Source organism: Passer montanus, unplaced genomic scaffold, assembly GCF_014805655.1.
Source record: "Passer montanus isolate IOZ18808 unplaced genomic scaffold, ASM1480565v1 scaffold63, whole genome shotgun sequence".
Lineage (NCBI taxonomy): Eukaryota > Metazoa > Chordata > Aves > Passeriformes > Passeridae > Passer > Passer montanus.
In genome coordinates this window covers 265,991-287,798 of record NW_024371371.1, presented here as the reverse complement: position 1 = coordinate 287,798, position 21,808 = coordinate 265,991, and the positions used below count along the sequence as shown (strand labels likewise).

The 21,808-nt window shown below is 44.1% G+C and overlaps 1 protein-coding gene across 1 annotated transcript; it reads right to left on the bottom strand.

Annotated features, from left to right (window-relative positions):
* Positions 1-89: 89 nt before the first annotated feature.
* PAK2 (p21 (RAC1) activated kinase 2) lies at positions 90-21,494 on the bottom strand. The gene is made up of 14 exons (XM_039727896.1): positions 21,287-21,494; positions 16,105-16,205; positions 15,478-15,628; positions 14,882-14,913; positions 14,419-14,526; positions 13,042-13,171; positions 12,565-12,628; positions 12,081-12,129; positions 10,108-10,220; positions 9,835-9,952; positions 7,900-7,999; positions 5,250-5,446; positions 4,442-4,579; positions 90-3,571 (listed from the first exon to the last, which is right to left on the bottom strand). Exons 1-14 carry the CDS (start codon positions 21,468-21,470, stop codon positions 3,485-3,487), a joined length of 1,572 nt encoding a protein of 523 aa, XP_039583830.1. The 5' UTR covers positions 21,471-21,494; the 3' UTR covers positions 90-3,484.
* Positions 21,495-21,808: the final 314 nt, after the last annotated feature.

Here is a 21,808-nt window from a genome sequence, read left to right as displayed (position 1 = left end):
GTAAAACAGTGACACATGAAGCCTTTCAGATACTCTTGTTATCAAAGGTATAAACTCATGACAGGGAAAAGGGGGAAAAAAGCCCCAAAGGTTTTTTAAAAGTTTATTTCTAGCCCTGAAAGACAGTTATTAAACAAAGTCAACAAATACAGTAGTTAATATTGCAGTAACAATTAAATAACATATTGGGATTAAATTACACAAAAGGCAACATTAACATCTGAAGACAGTTAAAAAAATAAAAAGAAAGCTTGCACCTACTTCCATTCCCATCAAGAGCATAAGGAACAGAGGGAAAAACAGACCAGAGAGATTTATTGACTCAATTCCAGCTGGAGAGACCCCTAATCACATTATCTTTGCTCCCTCCCCAGCCCCTCTGACAACGGGACCCATCTGCTGTAGACAAACCTTTTCACCTCCCTGCACAGAGCCAGGGGGGAAGGCTCCAATTAGTCTCATTAACACCTAAGGCAGGGCAAAGTGCTCATTCCCATGGTTATTTTCAATAAGAACTCTGCTTTGTTGTATGATAACAACATCCCAGTAATCTCACACTCCCTGCACACTCGCACCTCAGCCAAAAGCTGCCCAGCTGACACTTCACAGGGATTGTGTGCATGTCTGAGCCCCATTCAGGATCAGGTGGGCACCCAAGAGGGATGCACAGGAATCCCCACATCTGGATGCAACTCATCCCTTCCCATCATTTCCTCCAGCCCTGCACCCACCCAAGGGCTCTGCTCTGCTCCCACTGGGGAAAACCCACGCCTTGGAGCTCCTCACCTTGCAGACACCCTCAGAAAAGTGATGCCTGGCCCTCCAGACACAACAGCACAGCACAAAAACCTTCTCCTGGCTCGCCTCTCCTGCCAGCCCCACCTCTGATCCCCATGGAAAGCTCAGCACAGAACAGCTGCTGCGTGGGGCCAGGGAGATGCTGGGAGCTGAACACCGTCCCAGGTCACACACACAGTTTGGGAACTTGGGATTGGGCCAAGTTTTGTGCATTAGGATGGGTGAATCTTCAGAAATTGTCTCCTAAGCAGGCTAAACTGGACAAATTTTGCAACATATGTTTTAAACCGTTCTCATTCACCAGTAAAAATGAACTAATAAGTTAAAATTACTTATGATTTCTTGTTTTCTATTTAAAAAAGCTAAATTTATCTAGATTGTGCCATTAAAGGAAAAAAAAAGATGAAAGAAAGAAAAGCTCCCATTTTAACTCTGGCACAAGGAGTTTCACCAAGTCCATTGCCAGCAATGGACAAAGAGGGAACCACTGGTACAACAGGTTTTTTCCTCAGCCAAGCCTCCTCACTGCTCCGTTTGACCAGGGAGCCAGGACACACTCAAAACAGGGTGATTACAGTGCCCATGGCTCATAATAAGCTTTTTTTTCCAGGCAAATGCACTTGGACTACCTTACTTGGCATGAGACACTTCCTTGAATTTAAAATTTAAAGCCATAACTGTTGTCACACTTACAGCAAGAGAGATTGATCCCTGTGAGGAACAGTTAAGACAATTAACCCACCAGATTTTAACTACCACACAGGAGCAAAACACAAGCTGAGCCTGCCCAACAAGGCACCCTGCTGGCCCCACAGGACCCCCAGGAGCTGTGAGACCCCAGCCCTGCTCCCTCCACCATGCCCCCCAAACTGCCTCTGCCATCCTGCCCAGCCACTCTCACCTGGAAGTTTGTTTTGTCATACCTTGGCTACCAGTCCCCAAAATGTCATTCTCTCTACAGAGATACTGAAATTCTCTGAAAATCACTTCTATCTCCTGCCAGCAATGTTTGGAAAAGTGTGCAAAAATTTTTATTCAGGGTCCTCTGTCCACACCCAACCACAGCTCTGTCTGTCCCAGGCCCTGCCCCACTGGGAATGCAATACAATCCCACTAAAGTCATGGTTATTCTTTCACAGACTCATTTGGCACATTGGCACTACTTGGCTCTTCCTTAAACACTTGGGGAGGTTGAAATGCATAGACTGTAGCATTAGAAGGGGCAGAGGCTCTGCTAAACTCAACCCTGGCAACACCCCAAGAACTCAAGCGCTCAGGCTGTCGCTGTCCTTCAGAAAGAGGCACTTTTTGTTGTGCGCAAGGGTTGGCTGCAGCCATCCTGGCCAGCACAGAATCCTCAGTGACAAGGATGAGAGTGACACCAGCCAGTCCAACAGGCCCCACGATGGTCTGACAGCACTGCTTCCCCTCTGCTTCATCTCACAACTTTGGCACCTCCAGGTGTTCATCATCATCTGTTCAGATCATGTTTCCAAAATCCTGTATCATCAGTGTCCTCAGATCTGCTTATTTGTTCTTCTGGTTTCATTAGTACAAATGGAGCACATACAAAACTGGAAAAAAATAGCTCTAATACTTTAAACTCTGACAACTCCATAGGTTGATGCATTATTTGCTTGGCGGGGGGAGGAGGGGGGAAATTACAACATATACAAAAATGTATTTGATACAAAGAAGGGAAATGTAAAATAAAAAAAGTCAAAGGCACCAGCATAACTTCCAAAGCCCAAGTCAGAGCACAGATACAAGTTTGTGAACCACCCACTGCACCAAGCACGTTATCCCTCAAGCTTCTGGCCAGCAAGTCTAACAGGGGAAAAAAAGAGCAGACAGGAAGACAGCTGGAATTTTTTCTTGCCCTGACTAGAACTGATCATTTGATCATAAATAAAGTATCTGACCCCAACCTACACATCCATAACCCACATCCAAAGACTTGACCGATCATTATGGTTCTACAAAGAGGCCACATTTTTGATTTAAAAAAATGTCCACAGAGCACAGGTATGAGAAACAGCTGAATACTTCTCTTCCCCCTCTCTCTCTCTCCTTTTTCATCTTAAAAAGTGAAAAGAATCTCCATACATTACGATTCCTTAAGTAACCGAGTTGTTGATTCTACAGTACAGCGACAGCTAATCCAAAACAGAAATGAGGGGCAAGATGTACCTTCACATTCGCCACACCTGCCGTGAATCTGGTCACTGGGAGCTTCCCACAGGGATTGCAGGCAGAGGGGAGGAAGAGGAGAGTCAAAGAGATCAGCAGGTAAAATTAGTACTGCTCTCTGAAAGCTTGAATCTGTCATTCAAGTATTGAAAGTACCCAGAGGGTACAACGGGAGCTGTTACAGCGAAGTAAAACCCCTTAAAGCCCCGGGCACAGCAAGTGGTATTTCTGGGCTGTCTGGGAAACAAAAATCAGAATTAAAAAAACCCACAAAGGCCAGTAATTCAGCCCTCAACTCCTTCTGGACCCCAGACAGGGATCTCTAGAGTCGCCACAATGTATTTGGGTGTCTTCTGGATGAGTTTCTTCCCTTTTGCAGACGTTTCCCACCCCCACAAAAACCCTTCCCTCCCCCCCCGAAGTGTAACAATTTCATATATTATAAAGATTTGTAAAATACAAACAAACAAAAAAGGAAGAAGGCTGTGGCAGGATGTTAGCGGTTACTCTTCATTGCTTCTTTGGCTGCCAGGATCAGTGGCGTCAAGCTGGACAGAGGTTTGGCCAGTTTCAAGAAGGGATGCTGCCAGGAAGACAAACGCGAGGAATTAGTGAAAGACACACTTTTAAAGGTTTGATTTGCAGCAGGATTCATGTTTCCAAAGAGCTAGGCAGCAATGAATCTGCATTTTAACTGCTGATTTGTGTCATGTGTTTCTCCTGATGGTTACAAGGACAAAACAATCCCAAGCTGGCTGGAATCACACTGCCTTGCCCAATGGAGTTTCTCTTGGAATATCTCACTGGTTTTGAAAAGGTAAGTATTGAAGCTGCACTTGCAATGAGCAAAACAAAGATCTAAACAAGAAAAAATCAGAGAAAGGCAAGAAGCAGCAGCTGGCTTTAGTGGGAAAGCCTCTACACCACCTGCCTCAGAGCTACTCCTTGCTCTCCCCAGGAATGGCATCAGTGATTCTCCCACACCTTCACACAATGCTGCCTACAAGCAGATCTCCTTTAACAAACCAGCCTTTCTCCAGTGCACAGAAAGTATTTAAAATCAAAACTAAAAGGAGAAATGGTGTCACTGCTCCAGCTGCTCAGCTTGTAGGGCAAAACCCATTGGGGAGAAAGGAACTTTTTCTTTTCAAGGTTTGAACACTGATGCAGACCAGCAGAAATATGAAAAGCAATGCAAATGCCATCAATGGCCACCCTCTGAAAGGAGCTTCTAAACTACTGGGCACTTTGGCAGTGGCAGAGTGAACTCACAGATTATGATGGAACAACTTTGGAGTATATTATAAATCTTTCCTACCAACTGCTCTCACTACAGTTCCCAGGAGAAAACACACAAAAAAAGAAGAAAGGGTGCCAGTCTATGGAGTGGTTCATTACAGGCTGACCTGATTCTGCCTTCTGGACCTCACTGTGAGAAGAAGTGGAGTCTCACCTGTAGCAATTCTTTGGCTGATCCTCTTTTCTCCACATCCATCTCCAAACATCGGTTCAAGAAATCCCGGAATATTGGGGACAGTTTCTCGGGGTTCTGGAGTTCTGGTGTGCCATTAGTTGCTATCAAATATAAAGCCTGTAAAATGAAGAATAAGGTATAGCCAAAACCAAGCTTTAAAAGATGTCAAACTGACCTGCCTTGTGGCAAGCCCTCAGATGAGAGGGCTCTGCAGTTACTTCTCAACTTCAGATTAGAACTGTAAAAATGCCACACGTGTAGGCACTCATGACCTATTCTTGCTAGTAGCAAAATAATATTCAAGATCTTTTGGCAACAGATACTGACCTTAGCAAAGAAAACATCAGTTTGTGACACAGCAGAACTTTCCATAATGTCTTGGGTTTACTTTCCTGAGACTATCACAGAGGCCTGAGGTCAAAGTCCTGTGTTTTATTTACAGGCAGGCAAATCTTTCTAAGTATTATCACAGAATCCCAGATGGGTTTAGGTTGAAATGGACCTTAAAGCCCAACTTGTTCCACCCCCTGCCTTGGGCAGGGACACCTTCCACTAGCCCAGGTTATTCCAAGCCCTGTCCAACCTGGCCTTGGACACTTCCAGGGATGGGGAGTTAGGGTAAGGCTGACTGCAAATTCAAGACAGCTGTCTTCCTCTGGAGGAATTTTCTTGTACTGCTGAAACTTGTTGGCTTTTTCATTTCATTTTCTTTTTAATGCAGATGCAATTAACGAACAAGTACTGACAGTGGTGAACACCCAGCTCCAGCAGCACCAGGGCTTCTTACCCTCAGGGGGTTCTCGTTGAGGTACGGGGGCTCTCCTTCCACCATCTCAATAGCCATGATGCCCAGGGACCAGATGTCCACTTTGGGGCCGTAGGCTTTCCGTGTCACCACCTCGGGAGCCATCCAGTACGGAGTCCCCACCATGGTGCTGCGCTTGCTCTGCTCAGGGGTGATCTGGGCACAGAACCCAAAGTCAGCTGCAGGACAACAGAGGTTAAGAGGTTAAACTGCTGCACCCCAAGAAGTGGTTCTCCTAGAAGACTTCTCTATTGCTACACATACATTTCATTGAGAAGGGTTTGGGGCAGTTTCTTCTTTCCTCCCCCACTACATTCTCCGTATTAAAAAAGCCAACGTGCAATGAAAAATACAAAACCTGAAGGTGCTTAAGCAGGGCAGAATTCCATGGAGTGAAGACAAGGCTTTTGTCCTCTGGAAACAAGAATTACCCTGCAGAAGAATGGTGTTTTGCCCAGTCCTTCCATCGAGAGTTCTAGGATGGTAACAGCCAAAGTAAGCAATCAGGCAGAACGCAGGCAGAGTGTTCTGCATCTGGTGTGTTATACAGCCTGAATTAGAAGAAATCCATCCACAATCCATGGCTTCTGCCCTGCTAAACAGATTGTACTTGTGCAGCTACTGAGGTCAACATTTCACAGCACTTTGGCCATCTATACAGGTACTACAGCCGACAGACATGGAAACAAGGCTCCAGGGAAGTGCAGTGCTACCCCACTCAGCAGCAGGAACCTGGACAAACAAACCTTTCCACAAGGTAACTACCAAAGAGAACAACCACACTCAAGAAAAGGAGAAAAGTCACCTATTCCTATAGCCTTCAGGTGCAGCAGCAATGCATGTCCCATCATGTTACTTTATCCAGCTGCAGCACTCCCACTTCCCAGGCATGTAAAGCATCAATAAGAACACAGTTAAGGCAGGAGACAGATATTACCTTATCATTGACACTAAGTTAGAGAAAGAGAGAGAGAGAGAGGGAGAGGGAGAGAAGAGAGAGAGAAATTTAAATTCCAGGGCGATTTTGGAAGTGTTATGCCAAGCAGTGCTAAGGAAAGAGCCAAGTCATGGAAGTGCCAAGTTGTATTAACACAGAACTAACCCACCCTGACAGTCAAAACGCTGCCTTAAAAAAACCCCAAACCAAACAAAAACCAAACCTATAGGAGTCACCAAGCTCCTCCTGCACTTTTTGGCCCTATCAAGGTGTCACAGTCACCTCCCAGCAGGGCCCATTTCCGTGACCAGCCCAGGGCAGCAGCTGCAGTGTGTTCTCCTGACCTTTCAGCCAGGCCTCCAGCACCAGCCACCAGCACAGAGGAAGAAGACAGGCAGGAATACAATTTCACCCACCAGCAGCATGTGTAGCTGCAGTGGTGACACCTGTCCTGTCACCAGACTCCCTCAGAGAAGGGGAAGAGCTCAAAAAGAAGGTGCAGCTTCTCCCACCCTAAACTTTGCTAAAGCACTGTAACCACACAGCCCCAGAACAGCTTGTCCAGCACTGATTACTCCACCTCCCCTTCATACAGGGAATTTTTGCAGCTGACTCCTGTCTTCTCCTGTCTCCTTCCTCCTCATCCTCCCCCGATTTGCTGGCATGATGATTTTGATTCAGCTACTCTGTCCTTTGGCCACTTTGCTTTGACATCTCTTTTGCAATTGTGATCATTCTCCAGCTAACTCTTCTCAGCCACATCCTCTCCTGTAACTGTCCACTTCTCTTCAGGCTCTGACTCCACAGCTTGTGCACAGACACATCACATCCTTAAAATCAAATTTCACATCCAACAATGCTGGTATGCAAATCAGGTTGCTGGCAATCTTTCTTCACACTCCATCTCATAAATAAAATGAGACTGCAAACCATCAAAAATAGGAATATTGCTAAGACACATTTTCATGGCACTTCAGATTCCTACTGAAAACACTTTTTGCTTCACACCTTTTTGCTTTAACTCTTTGATTGTTATATGCTTTGTACATTCCTTTGTACATACAGAAATGCAGATAATGCACCTCTTTCTCAACAGTTCTGACAGCTACCAGTGCTTTCACATAATTTTTATTTACACAAACGAGAAAAGGATTTACTGTCCAAGCCCATGCATGCATAACCATTACCTGAAAAGCAAGTTGTTTATTTTGCCATTATTATATTAATGAAAGTGTAATGAAAGTACACTTCCAGTCCAAGATAAGGCACAGGGTTAGACTGCAATAAATGACCAATAATTTTCTTGTTAGTGGCCTTTTCACGAATGGGGCAAAGCATTCATATCATCCTAACAAAGCCACTGCAGTTTGCTGCAACTTTGCTCTTGCAATTATTCCCATTTTGCTTCACTGTCTGTGCCAGTTATTTCCTATTTACCAACGAACTCATGGGGCCACAGGTTTGCTTCAACATCCTTCTGGGCCAACACATCCACAGCCCCATCTGAGGGCCCTCAGAGTACCAGCACCTGCTGTCTGATACATATTTTATAACAGAATTGGTTTCTATTACTCATAGTCAGTAAAAAACACCTTAAATTTCCCTGCCAATTCTACTTGTACAGATTTACACACTCCGAGGCAGAGATTCCTGAAAAAGGGAAAACAGAACATGAAACAATTGTCTGCTACTCACTTAATTTAACTGATCCATCCATTCCTAACAGCACATTGTCACTCTTTATGTCCCTGTGGATCACCTGGTTGGCATGGAGGAACTCAAGCGCTTGCAAGCACTGGACAGGAGAGAAAAAAACAACACTCAGCATCCCGGAACAGAACTGCAGCACGTGGGCACGAATTCAAAGCCATGTTCACACCCTCAGCCAGCTCCGAGTGCAAGAATAGAAAGGTATTATTGAAAACAACCAGCAGAGGAAGCTCTTGGGCTAAAAAAATGCACTCTGGATTTCAGGAGCTCAAAAATCGTTTCACCGTGGAGTTTCCCTATCTTAACAAATGCATCCTTTAAACTCCTCATCACCCAAGATGCTCTCAGAAATCTCTGATGTTAATTTTGGTACATCCCACAGATTCTGCAGTGGAACCATAAAGGATTAAGTGAGAGCTTTTCAGGCTGAGGTCTCACCAAGAGGAACTGGTGAGGCTTCATGTCCAACAACCACACAACTTCTACAGTGAAGGCTGTAAAACATCTTCATTCTGAAAAGCACTAATGCTGGTTTGCATTGTTTTCAGATGAAAACCTTTCACACGAAGTTGCTGCCCAAAACCATAATGAAATTTACTTTTGTTATTTGAGAATAAAAGGCAAAAGAACAAAAGCCAGATTTTTCTCTTTCCATCTAAGCAGAACATTTGCCATTTGCAGCTTGGCACAGATGTCCCCACTGAGATGTTTTGGTTTTTTTAATCTTGGTTTGCTTTAGCAAAGTGACACTGATTTGCAAAACTAAATGTATCTAAAAACGGTGCAGCAGAGTTTTGATGAAGTACAATAGTTCAGTATTTGATTTCTTCCTCAGAAAAGTCAATTACTGTCACAGTAAATAGTTATTCTTTTGGTTCTCTGCTTCCAGCTCTGGTTTCTCTGGAAACCATTCCCTGTCCATACACGTTACTGTGCAAGTTTGCTTTCCCTCCCCTCCCTTGGGGTGAGTCACAAAACCTCTCGTCATGCTGATGGAGTCAGATGGGCTTTCTAAAAGCCTCCAGTTTCTCCTGCACAGCAGATAACACAATTCTCCTTCTGCCATGATAAAATCAAGCCTGAGCTGGATACTGGCACTTGCTCAGGGCAGAAACCACTGATAAGATGTGATATTGGCTGCTTTTAACACTTTCATTTGAAATCTTACTGCAACCTCAGAGTTATTCCATCTACAACCTTCTGGAGCATTATTTGCCTGAGGAATCTATAAAGAAAGTTTAGCTGGCACAGAACTGTAGATGCCACACACTATGGGAATGACTAAAGTGGGAAAGGGACAGTCTGCACTCAGTTCATCTTTATTTTAGTGTATGTTTAACATACTCCTATTTCAGCAGATCCATTTTCAAACTGTGAGCAAACACCATTTCCCTTCTTCTGGAAAACACTTCAAAGCTTTCAGGAGTTTTATTTTTCTTTTTTTTTCTCCTTTCTACATTACCCATACATGAATATGCAGATTTTTTCTTAGTGCCTCTGAATGTTCTTTGCTAGTCCAAGTTAAAAAAGCCATTCCTTCCAGCTGCTAAACTTCTCTATTACTCCTCCCTGAACTTTATTCATATTATTCTGTTAATAATAGTCCACATTACTCATATCTTTCTGTTAACACTGTCAGCAGGACGAGGCACCCCAAGTACCAAACCCATAGACTTTATTTGCTCCACCACCAAACATTCTCAAAAACCACTGTAGCTCTTTTGTCTTGCAAAGCCCCAGTTTTCTGAGTTAACCTAATTTTGTTATTTTCTGCAATTTTGATTTCTGCTCATGGTACCATTCATTCTTTATTCAACAGCTTCAGCAGCAATTGTGGCAATTAGTGCTAACCTGAGCATGCCAGAAAAACCAGGGGAATAGGGAGCACCTTCATTCCTCAGGCCAGCCCCTCACACTCACCTCTCTGCAGACAGCAGCAATCTGTGCTTCATCCATACAGGTCTCTGTGACCACATCTGTTAGAGAGCCTCCAGCCAGATACTCCATCACCACAAACAATTCATCCCCTACGAGGTAACTGCAAAGAGAAAACCAAAAGCATGTCCCTGTGCCATCAGGGTGACAGTCTTCAGAGAGCCTCATCTGCTTCCAAGACCCTTAGGTAGAGGAAGAGCAAGGGATAACCTCCTGTCAACCCTTGGGATGAGGAATCAGCCAGCTGGCTGCATTTACCTGTCCAGGAAGTTGACTATGTTGGGGTTCTTTAGCTCCTTCATTACCAAGATCTCATTAATTATCAGCTCCTTCTTGGGCTGTTTCTGCAAATTGATCTGTTTAATAGCCACCTGAATAGGGCAAAACAAAACAGCAATCTCAAACCTCAGTACCCAAACCTTTCACTCACACTTAATACAGTGAAAAGGCAGAAGGAATCCAGTAACAGGATTAAAGGAGTTTAAAGCAGTTTATGGCTAGCAAGTTGTTAATTTATCTGCATACAACTTAAAAGAATCCAGCTTGATCAGCACACAACTTGCACCCAGGGCCAACATCATCCTCTTGCAGCTGAAAGGATCCACAAACAGTGAGAGAGGCCAGACCAGACAGCAAAGGGCATTCAGGAGATAGAAGGATATTCACTCATTTCCTTATCAACAGGCCTGAAGCAGAAGAGAATCCTGTAGCAACTCAGAGAGAAAATCTGAGCCTTCCAAGCCATGGTGAGGCAATTCGTTGTTCTGTATTCTGACCAAACTGGTGTTTGGGTATATGGAATGCTGGGAGGCAGAAGGAATTCCTCTCAAAGATATTAAAGAACTATCCAAGACAGAAAAGGGAAGATAAAGGCCCACTTCATCCAGGAAATAAGGTAACAAGGACAAGTACTACAGAGTTTACAATGGAGAAGAATCATCCCAGCTCTGTTAACTCCAACACTCTGAGGAGACAGTTTGGAGTTCTGCAAGACAACCTGGGCTGGCTTCAAAACCAAACACAAGAATCAACATATTCCTGAAGAAATTATTGTTATTATATTGCCAAGGACATTAAAGGAAGAAATTCTCGTCATTCTGCAGCACAGAGTGACAAAATAACTATGACTGGAGGTGGAGCAGATTGGTGAGGGTCTTGTGGGAGTTTGAAATGGAGACCTCAATGAGCAAATATTCCACAACCCCTCTTGAGCTCCTGTGCCATGCCCAATCATCCTGCCTGAGAGGGAATAAATTCCCAATATCTAACCTGAATTTCCCTCATGGCAATTTTTGTCTGTTCCCTCCTGTCCTGTCACTGTGTAGCTCCAAGAGGAGTGTTCCTCTTACTGATGAACAAACCTTACTCCATCTCAGGCATTAAGCAGAGGAAACCTGAGCACTGCATGAAGGCTGCAAGCCATCAACTGCCTGGCAAAGTGCAGAGCAGGGCAAAGAAAGGCCCTGGACCCCAAAATTCACTCTGCAATCAGTAAGAGGACATGAATACTGCAGTGTGGAGAGAGCAAACTAAGAGACACTGAGGTGATGGCAAGGCTCATGTTTCATCAAGATGTAGTGCTCCACTGCAGGACTGCTGAACGTGGTTACTGCTGAAAGGGATTTATGATCAGTGACCTAAAGGATGCCCACTTGTGGATATTTAAAAGAAAATTTAGGAAAACTTAAATAAAAACATTGAAAGAAAATTAGGGAAATCTGAAGTTAAACACAGACAAATAATTACTAAAATCTGAGTCCCAAAAGCCCTCTGGTTTGCCTCCCAAGATATGGCCACTGGATGACAAACATGCCAATTTCACTGGAGAAACCAAGGGATGAAAGAAAAGAGTAGGACATGGAGAAGACATTCTGAGGGCACCACATGAGACAAGCTGCTTCCCTAGAGACAGACACAGCCAAGTGTGCCAAGTCTAAACAAAATTTTACTTCTGAAAACGTAACACAACAATGCCTGCAATTCTTGAAGGCTAAACCATTTTACAAACTCACCTCTGGAACACCTCACTCTCTCTGCTTTTCATTGGAAAGACTCTATTTTTAGCTTTCACCATCTGATTATTATAGAACAAGGCACACTTTTACAACTGACTGTGACAAACAGATCTGAGAGGTGATAGCAGCAATGGGATCCATGGAAGGAAATCACTCAAATCATTCTGGCCACCTACAGAAGAACATTTAAACAAAAAATGAACACAGGAATCTTACCTCCTGCCCTGTTGCCACATCAATAGCTGTGAAAACTGTACCTGAAGCCCTGTGAAGAGAAAGAGAAATATTACAGCAAGTTGCATCTCCCTGCATAACAAACACACAGGTGAACAGCCAAGTCAAAATCACAAAATTGTTTCAGTTTTCAATTCAAAATTTCCACCACTATGTGATGCCTTCACTGTTTATTTACTTTACTGTTTGCTGCCCAGAGTGGTCACAGCTGCCTCATCCCTGGAAGTGCCCAAGGCCAGGTTGGACAGGGTTTGGAGCAGCCTGGGATAGTGGAAGGTGTCCCTGCCCATGGCAGGGGTGGAACTTTAAGGGATGGGCTCTAAGGTCCCTTCTCACCCTAACTAGGGTGGGATTCTGTGATTTATCTGCTGAATGCAGCCAACATCTCTGCCTGCACAGGAAGTGGTGTGAGGCAGAGAACAGCAACACTGGCCCACTGGGGATAAAAGTTGGGGTCAATACTTACCCCTGCCCGATTTTTTCGTATCTGGTGTATTTTTTCTTGGGATCTCCTATGCTTACAATAGTGCCTGAAAGAAAACAAACAACCAAAAAGTCAGTCCAATCCCACTGCAGGGCTGGCCTGGACAAAATAGGCACAAGAGTGGGTCAGCTCAATAGCAAAGCTGGTGCACCAACAGCCAGAGCTGCATTAACACAGTGAAAAATCATCACCAAGATGATTATGGAACAAGCAACAGCAGAAACTATTTAATGTTACTATGGTTTGATTGAAATCCAGTTGTGACACTGTGATGTGCACGTATGACACCATCCCAAACCTGTTCTATCCTTGTTGCCCACCCCAGAGGGCTCCAAGCATTACAAACCCCCCCGAACCAGCTGCTGCTGGACACAAAGCTGCCCAAGCACTGCACACAAAGCAAAGGTGAGGCCAAAACTCCACCACTGCTCCCCTGCTGTCTGAAATGAAGGCACCTACGTAGTTTTTCCATGATGTCTTCATCTGACATCTTGGTTTTCTTTTTCTGTTTCTCCCCTGCTTTGGCGCTGTCGGCGCAGGTGTCACCGGCCGGGGCGGGGATGGGGTCAATGACAGAGCGGGTGTAGATCTGCAAGGGAGACCAGAGACCTGAGCACTGCTCTGCCACCACTGACTGCAGCTGAACCCTACCACGGCTCTGCAAAGATCCCCAAGCAACATTTTGTAACAGGTATGAGGCAGAAATTAGACCTGAGACACGTTAAAACTCCATAAAACATGATGCTGGCAACATGACTGACCTCTCAAAGAGATCCAGGCACCTCCTAAACAGAGAGGATGCTAGGAGATTCCACAGTGGGTTTCTCAGTTTCTTACCTGTTTATTCTTTCTAACCCATACCAGTTAACAGAGCAGAAACCACTATTTAATAGTGAGATCAACTTCTGCTAAGATCTAAAGGAAAAAGATGCTTGATTGCCATGAAAAGAAGGATGAGATTCTCAAATATTTCCATGTTGTTCCCAATTTAAGGGTTTTTAAAGGGATTTAATTTCTTGGAGCTTTATTTAATTTCCTCCTGAGCTGTTCACAGATATACACAGCTACTCCAGAAATATCCAGCTTGTGTATAACTCACCTTTTATATGTCTAAATCCCAAGTGTGGGAAATTATAAAGCAATATCCCTAGACAAATAAACATAATTCACATTTGCACTCCTGAAAAAGTGGGCAGCAGAGAGGCAAAATGTACAGCTCCCACAGCCAAAAGAAGGAGCTGGAGTAAGTGGGACCCCTGGGACACCATTACCAAGGTGTGTAGATGAGGGCTACCCTAAAACTTAATTAACACCTTCTCTAGCATTTCACTGTTCCTGTAGTGGTAATGACTTTGTGAGTGAAATAAGCTTTCAAATCTAAAATTTGCATTGGCTGGGGCTTAGGTGGTGTACTTGGAGGGGCTACCACACTGCAACCCAATCAAATAAAGGAAAGCAGGTACATTACACCTGTATCACTGTGCTGCACAAAGCTATACAAATGGCCTACAGGTTTTACTTAGAAATAAGAATCCTCCTCCTCACATGTTGAGTTGAAGGATAAACATAACTGGATGTCTTCAACAAAAGCTGATAAATAAACTGACATTTCAATGATCTGAGGAGTCTTTTCCAACCTAAATGATCCTATGATTCTACTAACTACAGGACTTCTAATTCAACTGATATTCAGAAATTAGCAATTTTCTTAGCAAATTCAAAAAACAGAACTTTTTCCTAAAACAGCAGCTTATTGCCCAAATAAAGCACTTCCCTAAAAAGCAGAAGTTCTGCAATGCTGAGAAAGGCAGGTCTGTCAGTTTTGCAGCTGCTCACCGATTTTGTGTGATCTGGCCGTGGAGCAATCACAGGAGGAGGAGCCTCTTCATCATCCTCATCATCATCTGCCACAGCTGTTGATGGTTCTGAACCTTTGGCATTGGTCTACAGTTTTACCAAAGTTTAAAAAAGACAGATAAACAAATTGTCTCTCCCACACTATTAAAGACTTCACTTTTTTTTTCTTGACATTAAGAGAAAATAATTCTTACTTATGTCAAAAGAACTTAAACCACTCAGTCTATCCTTCAGATATTACATTTTTATTATGAGACTCAAACACTGTTGCTGCAGTGAAATATGTGATTGACCACCCAAATGTATGTTTCTATTCCACAAAAAAATTCTTAATTTTTATACTTTTAACCTTTATACAGCTTAATACTTCAAGATTCAGGATATAAAAAAACCTGAACTTGCATGCACCAGAGAATATCCAAACAATAGTAAACACACTCACCGTTGGTGTTCCTGAAGGGAATCCATCTTTTTCTAAACAGGACAAATAGCAGAATACATAAAATCATCAGAAAATAAGTAATAAAAAGTGAACTTTGTAGAGTACAGGGTAAGAATATTACAAAGCCTTATTACTAAGCTACTTTTGGAAAGAATTTGGAAGAAAAGTTGTAAAAGTGCACCTGTTTGTGGGACAGTCCTTCCCTCAGCCCCCACCTAGGAGTCACAAATTATTCTGCATCGCTGATGTCACCAGCTGGTGACATCAAGTTCAGAGACAGCTGTGAGGAGCAATGGCTCCAGCACAAAACCAGCTCATCCCAGTCCCAGGGCCCCAGCTTGATAAACACTGCCCATTCAAGCTCATTTTGGCTGCTGTTCTGAATGATCCAGTTCCCTTTCTTCCCCTCTTCACTTAAAACAGGAAATTAACTGGACAACGCCAGTTTCCAGTCAGTTTTAAATCCATCTTTGTATATTTGTGCCTCATTGAAATGCACTTTGATTCTAGCACTTGAACCTGATTTATCACTCTGACACAGAGGAAGACAGTGCTCCAAATTCCCAGCTCCAGTGTCTTGCACACTTGGCTCTCACCTGGGGCAGAAAAACTCAGATATTTCTGTTTTGCTGTGTCTTTGGAGTCGTAGAATTTCAGCACATCTAGTACCGCCTGGGGGTTTTTCTTCTGTTCTAGCTTGGTGATATTTGAGGTCTGAAGCAACCGAGCCCATTGTTCTGGCATTCCCTGAAAAAACAGGGGGTTTAAAGCATCCTTTTTGTATTTTAAAAGTTTTTTGAAAGCAAAACAAAATTCTTCCCTCTATTAAAGCATAACATGCACAGCCTTAAGCACATGAGCAAGTGGGATGGGGAGCCAAAGGTGGAAACAAAGATCACTGGATACAACTCCTCCAGGTCTGCTGGGCCAGATGTGAGGAGTGGGAACACAAAACACTCAAAAGATCCAGTGTTATCCACTAAAGAAGGCAAACTGAAGAGGGTTTGTCAGGGAGGGTTTCCCAGGTGGCACAAAGCATCAGATGTGACACCGGCATTGCAGACGCACTCACAGGTCACAGTGTGCTGTACAAGCACAAAGGAAAAGAGGCTCCTTGGTAGAAACAAAGACTAAATTGCACTTTTTTCTAAAGCTCTGCCTTGGCTTCACTGCAGCACTGACCCATGGTGTTCTCTGAGCTGCTCCAAGGCAGGAATACTCACAGTGAACTCTCCAGTAACAGCATCGAAGCCAACATGGATGGTATGTTCAAAATCTGACGGAGGGGAGATCTCTGGCCTTTCCTTTTCCTTCTTCTTGCTTCCTGAAAAAGACATTCAAAGACCTCAATGTCAGAAAGAAATTCTTCTCTGTGAGGGTGATGAGGCCCTGGCACAGGGTGCCCACAGAAGCTGTGCCTGTCCCTGGAACCCTGGAAGTGTCCAAGGCCAGGCTGGACGGGGCTTGGAGCAACCTGGGATAATGGGAGGTGTCCCCATGGCAGGGGTGGCACTGGATGGGCTTTAAGGTCCCTTCCAACCCAAGCTGTGCTGGGATTCTGTGATTCCTTGTTCCATTCAAATAATTTATACTCTGGCAGCAAGAAAATAAGAGATTAAGAACACCAGAGTGCTCTGTTGAGCACACGAAATCTAAACATATTAAATGTTTACAATGCAAAAAAGGACATTTTAATATAGATTAAGAACAGCAGAAAAGACAACTTCAGTTCAACCTCAAGTTCACCCTAAAGACACTTAAAACTCAGTTGCCTCACTGCTTCAATTCAAGGTAATTAATGCAAACTAGGACTTCCTGTGATGAAGATAAGAGTTTATAGCCTCAGAGCAATTACCTAATTTAAATTAAAGGTGGGGGGAAGCATAATAACTACCAGAAGCAGGAACAACTAATTAGAAGGACCATGAGCACAATCCAACGTAGACTCAATTGAATTTATAAGATATTTTCTAACACCTCGGGCTTTGGATTTTTGTTTGTTTGTTTTGGGAGTTTTCAGGGCGTGGCTCAGGGGTGGGGGGGTTTATTTTAATTTCATTTTTCTGCTTTGTTTCTAAATTCATCTTAAAAGTCCTGTTGTTTGAGTACAGAAAAGGCAGGTAAAGCAGCACTCTCCTGGTTACTACACAGCAAAGATGGGGCTGCTCAGAGCCAGGAATCCATGTGAAATCCCCTCCTGCTGGGAAGGGAAGCACGGGGAGCGAGGACAATACTCCCGAACGAAAAGCCATGTGGGCTGCCTCCAGCTGAACAATGCCGTGGAAAGACACGGCTGTTATAAACAGGATATCTTTAATATGGCTGCACAGGGCAGAGCCAAAAAGCAAACAGGCTGTCAGATGTTTCATTAACAGCGCAGGAGAAACTAGAACCAAGGGAAGCACCATTTCTGATCTATTTCTTGTAGATTTTTATGTGGAAGCAAGGGACAACATTATATATATATAATTATATATATAAAGTTGTATTTCTCAGGAAGGCTCCTGTTTGGGAGCACTTGACATGCAGTGAACAGGAGTGGTGCTCAAGCCCTTCAGCACGTGCTGGCTAAATAAACCCACTCCTTCCAAAAACACACAGATCCCATGAGCAGGCAAGGCAAGGAGACTAAACCCCACTGCTCTGCCCACAGGAACAGCAGAGCAGCACTTCAAACAAACAGCCCCAGCCAGAGGCAAGCCCGGTGAGTCACTGCTGGCAGGACATCCTCAGCTCCCAGAACAAGGCCACGGCGAGGCCACGCTGCCCCTGCCCGGGACTGCAACGGGAATCCCTCGGTGCAGGGCAATGCTCCTTCCCAACTGCACGTGGTGGAGCCCCAAAGAGCAAAGTCTGTGAGGAGAACAGGAGAAGCTACCACAGGTTGGTGGCTGCACCCCAAGAGAGTCCAGCCCACTGAGGGTCTGGGTGCTGTCAGCTGGGTGTAGTGCTCTGTCTGGAGGAAGTTCTGCCCTAGCCCTTCAGTCCTGCAGAAATGGGTGTTTGAGCATTTTGTTGTTGGTCATGAGACACAGAATTTGGCCCTGCAGACACACAGGTCCTTTGGAAGGATTTGGTGAGCTGGAGAAAGGCTCCGATTAAGAAGGTCACTCAAATACAAGCGGAGTGTTCCCCAGGTGAAGCCACAGGCACTCAGCAAGGTGTCAGCCCCGGTGCTTCCCAGGGCAAAGCACCTCAGGCTGCCCTTGCTTCCCACCAACCAAATTCCACACACAAGGCAAGAATCACAGCTGTTTCCCAACAGCTGGAGGCAGGAGGCAGCTGACTCCAGATGTGCACCTGGAGCTGCTGAGTTCCAGCTAAAACCACACTGAAATGTGCCCACAAACACGTGATATGCAGGATCTGGGTGATGCCCTCAGCACTTCCTTCAATACTTTCTGCTCAAAGAGAAACATTTCTGGTTTTAGGGGACTATTTTAAAGCTTTCCAAAACCACACAGAGTTTGCTTTCACTTCAGAAGTCAGGCCAAGAAAATTCATGGCAATAAAGCACTCTAAAAGAAGATGACTATCACTTCATTTATCCTAAACAATGGAACCGGGGGGGGAAATCTTCCATGACTGGTGATTAAATAATCCCTTCAAACCCTTAGGATTATTTCAGCACAGAACTAGCTCAGACTTGGGACAGAAACTGTGTAATTGCTAAACCTCTTCATCTGCAAGTCCCCCAAAGCACAAGAACCTCCCAAGAGAGGATCCAGGAGCAGATGAGACTGGCCAGGAGGGACCTTGCAAAATCATATGGACAGAGATGTGCAGACAAAGCCAAACAACATTCCTGGATAATGGAAAGGATTTTTTAATTTTCTGAAAAGGAAAACTGAACATTTCTGAACTGATTTGTTAAACTTACGCACCGCCTGGAGACATTTTTCCTGTGACAAAATATCTACCCCAGGTTGACAGATTATTTTGCATCCAGTCCCAATGTATTTTTTTAAATCTCAGCATGAAGTTAATATTTCTGTAAAGCTTCCCAGCAGCTGAATTTAAAGAAAAGAAGGATTTAAATGGGCATTTCTGCGGAGGGTGCGTCCCAGCCATGCTAATGAACAAAACAACTAACATCTGACTATTGTGTGAGTGCCAGAAGGACACTGTGCCCACTTCTGCTTACACTCAACAGCCAGTTTTGCAGACTTGAGGGCCAAAATCCCTTCTTTGGATATTTATATTAGCCTTGCTGCAGATCATGCAATAGACAAGTTTCTTCCAAATTAAAAAGATACAACTTCCAGATAGTTTCTCTAATTTGGGTAATTCAATTTCCATTTTTCCTAATATCTTGCCATGCAGGAAAGCCTGCTTTTCTTTCAGGAGGACATTACTTGAATTACTTTTTAATATCTAGAAAACACAAACTGACACTCATTTCCTCTAAAATGTAGTTTTCTCAGTAGAAATATTTTCTCATACTTTCAGTTCACAATACAAATTATCAATAGGTAGATGTTAAATAAATATGCAGATTAATCTAAATTTGGTGCTTGTCAATATCTAGAGTGGTCTAAATAATCGTCAAAGGACTCCAAAGCAACTTGAGATAAGCCAATACAACTTTAGGTAATTCTTCAATCACCCCCCCATTCCAGCAATGAACAAACCCACCATCAAAATGAAAAGAGAAAATGTCCAGAGATGAGAAAAATTGAGAGAAAAGGTGTCATGGAATGTCACAAAGCTCTCACTTGCATTCATAATTCATTTGTTACTAATTCAGAGAAAGGAAAACCTTCCTTAAGGTGGGATTTTTGTTCTACTTCATCCTTGTCTGTAAAAGGGCTCAAATGCTCTGATGAGCCACCAATGCAACAACATAAAGAGAAGTGCCATCCCAGCTCCTAAACTCTTCTCCTTGCCTGAAGATGGACAGATTTGGTCTTTCCACGAGATCTCCTTGCAGAACTCACCATGACAAATTCTGGGTATTTTCTTGTGGGCCCAACCAGAACATGGTCAAACACCCATTTCTGCAGGACTGAAAGGCTAAGGCAGAACCTGCTCCAGACACAGAGCACTACACTGACCTGACAGCACCCAGAACTGCCACCTTCAGCACGCAAATTCAGCATCCCAAGGGCTGGAGTCTCTCTTGGGGTGCAGCCACCAACCTGTGGTAGCTTCTCATGCTCTCCTTACAGACTTTGTTCTTTGGTGCTCACCCATGTCAGTAGAAAGACTTCCATTGCTACTGCTGTAGCCCTGCCACAGACAGGCTATTTCACAATAAATGACCTTGTGAAATAACTATTCTGCCTCCAGAAGCTACACTGGCCACATCCTTCCATCCTCCAAAAAAGGAAACACACCTTCTACTGCTGAGAGCAGAAAGCCAGATCTTGGGAACAGAGAACTGGCCACATCCTTCCATCCTCCAAAAAAGGAAACACACCTTCTACTGTTGAGCAGAAAGCCAGATCTTGGGAACAGAGGGAAACCTGTCTCTCTGGGTTTGATCTCCAGGGAGAGGCAGGCTGCAGAGCTGCTCACACAGCTGAGACAGAGTGAAAACCAGCCCTGGGGAAAACACTGAGCCAAGAGAATAATCAACCAGAAGAGCAGAATCTCTTCAAACAACCAAACCTGTGTCAGCATGACTGAACCAGTCCTGCCCAGCACACCAGCAGCGAGGCACGGGGAGCCAAGAGCACAGAAGGCATCAGGAGCAGCAGGGTCCTCTCCAAGGTGCATATTAAAAGTCATTTTAACCAGCAGATTAATAAAATGCTCAGCAGATTCAGGTCAGGCTTAAGTCCCTGAGCAGTTTTACATCTCAGATGTTAGGAAGTATTTCTATCTATGCCTGTTTTGTGCTACATGGACACACGTTCTGAGAGCCAGGAAAAAGAGCTCCACTGCTGTACATGCACTCCCCATACAGAAAAGAGCGCAAACAACACACAAATACATTCTAGTATTCATTATAGCAAATTTTTTTTCTCAGAAATAATCTTTTTTACAGCAACGCAGGTTTATCTCCACTATAAATCAATCCTAACAGTGCAGTTCCACAAACAAAAATATGTAATTTCTCTGAGTTCTCTTTCATGCAACTGCACCTTCACCATTACTTCTTTACCAACTTTTTTTTTCTCCTCAAGGTGCCACATAAATGACCACCAACATGAAGTAACTTCCAAACCAGCTGGGTGCTCAGTTTGAACCAGAAATCTGCATCTAAGTAACATGATCCCCAGGAATGCCGAACATTGATTAGGATTGTTTGGAAATGCATTGCTTCAAGCTGGGCAGCAAACAGGGACTGGTTTTCCAATCCCCTACACTTGGACAGGCTGGACACCAACATCTAAAGCACCACCAAAACTGACAAGGAGAATAAAGGAATACAAGTAGCAGTGGAAAAAAGAGGTATCTTACCTTTTTCGTTATAGAATATGGAGATGATTTTATGCCTGGGTTTCCTCTCTTCTGGGACAGAGGGCAGGGGTTTAAAGCTGTTGTTGGTTGGCAACTGGTCTTTGCCCCCTGCACTGAAGATAGCGCTGCTCATCCGGACAGGAGGGGCAGGGGGCTTGTCTTCCAGTTCTCCGTTGTCAGACATGGTTCTCAATAGCTAGGGGAAGCCCTGGAAGAGGAAAAAAATGTGTTTTGAACACAGGAAAAGAGCATGGAGTACATGAATGTACCATTCCTTCTGCTGGCAGAGGGGAAGGAGGCGTGAATTCAACTCTGAGGAACGCAGACACTGCCGCCTCCACCAAAGGAAGCAAATCCCTTCCTCATTCCCACTTCTGGGCCACCCATTCATTTGTGCCAGCAGCAGCGTTTGTGGGATGGAGCCACAAACATTTCCAGTGATAAAAGCAATCCAGACCAAATTAACAATTCCCAGATCTGTTCACACAAAGGGCCTAAGTACAACATCCTTTGGGGGTAGCT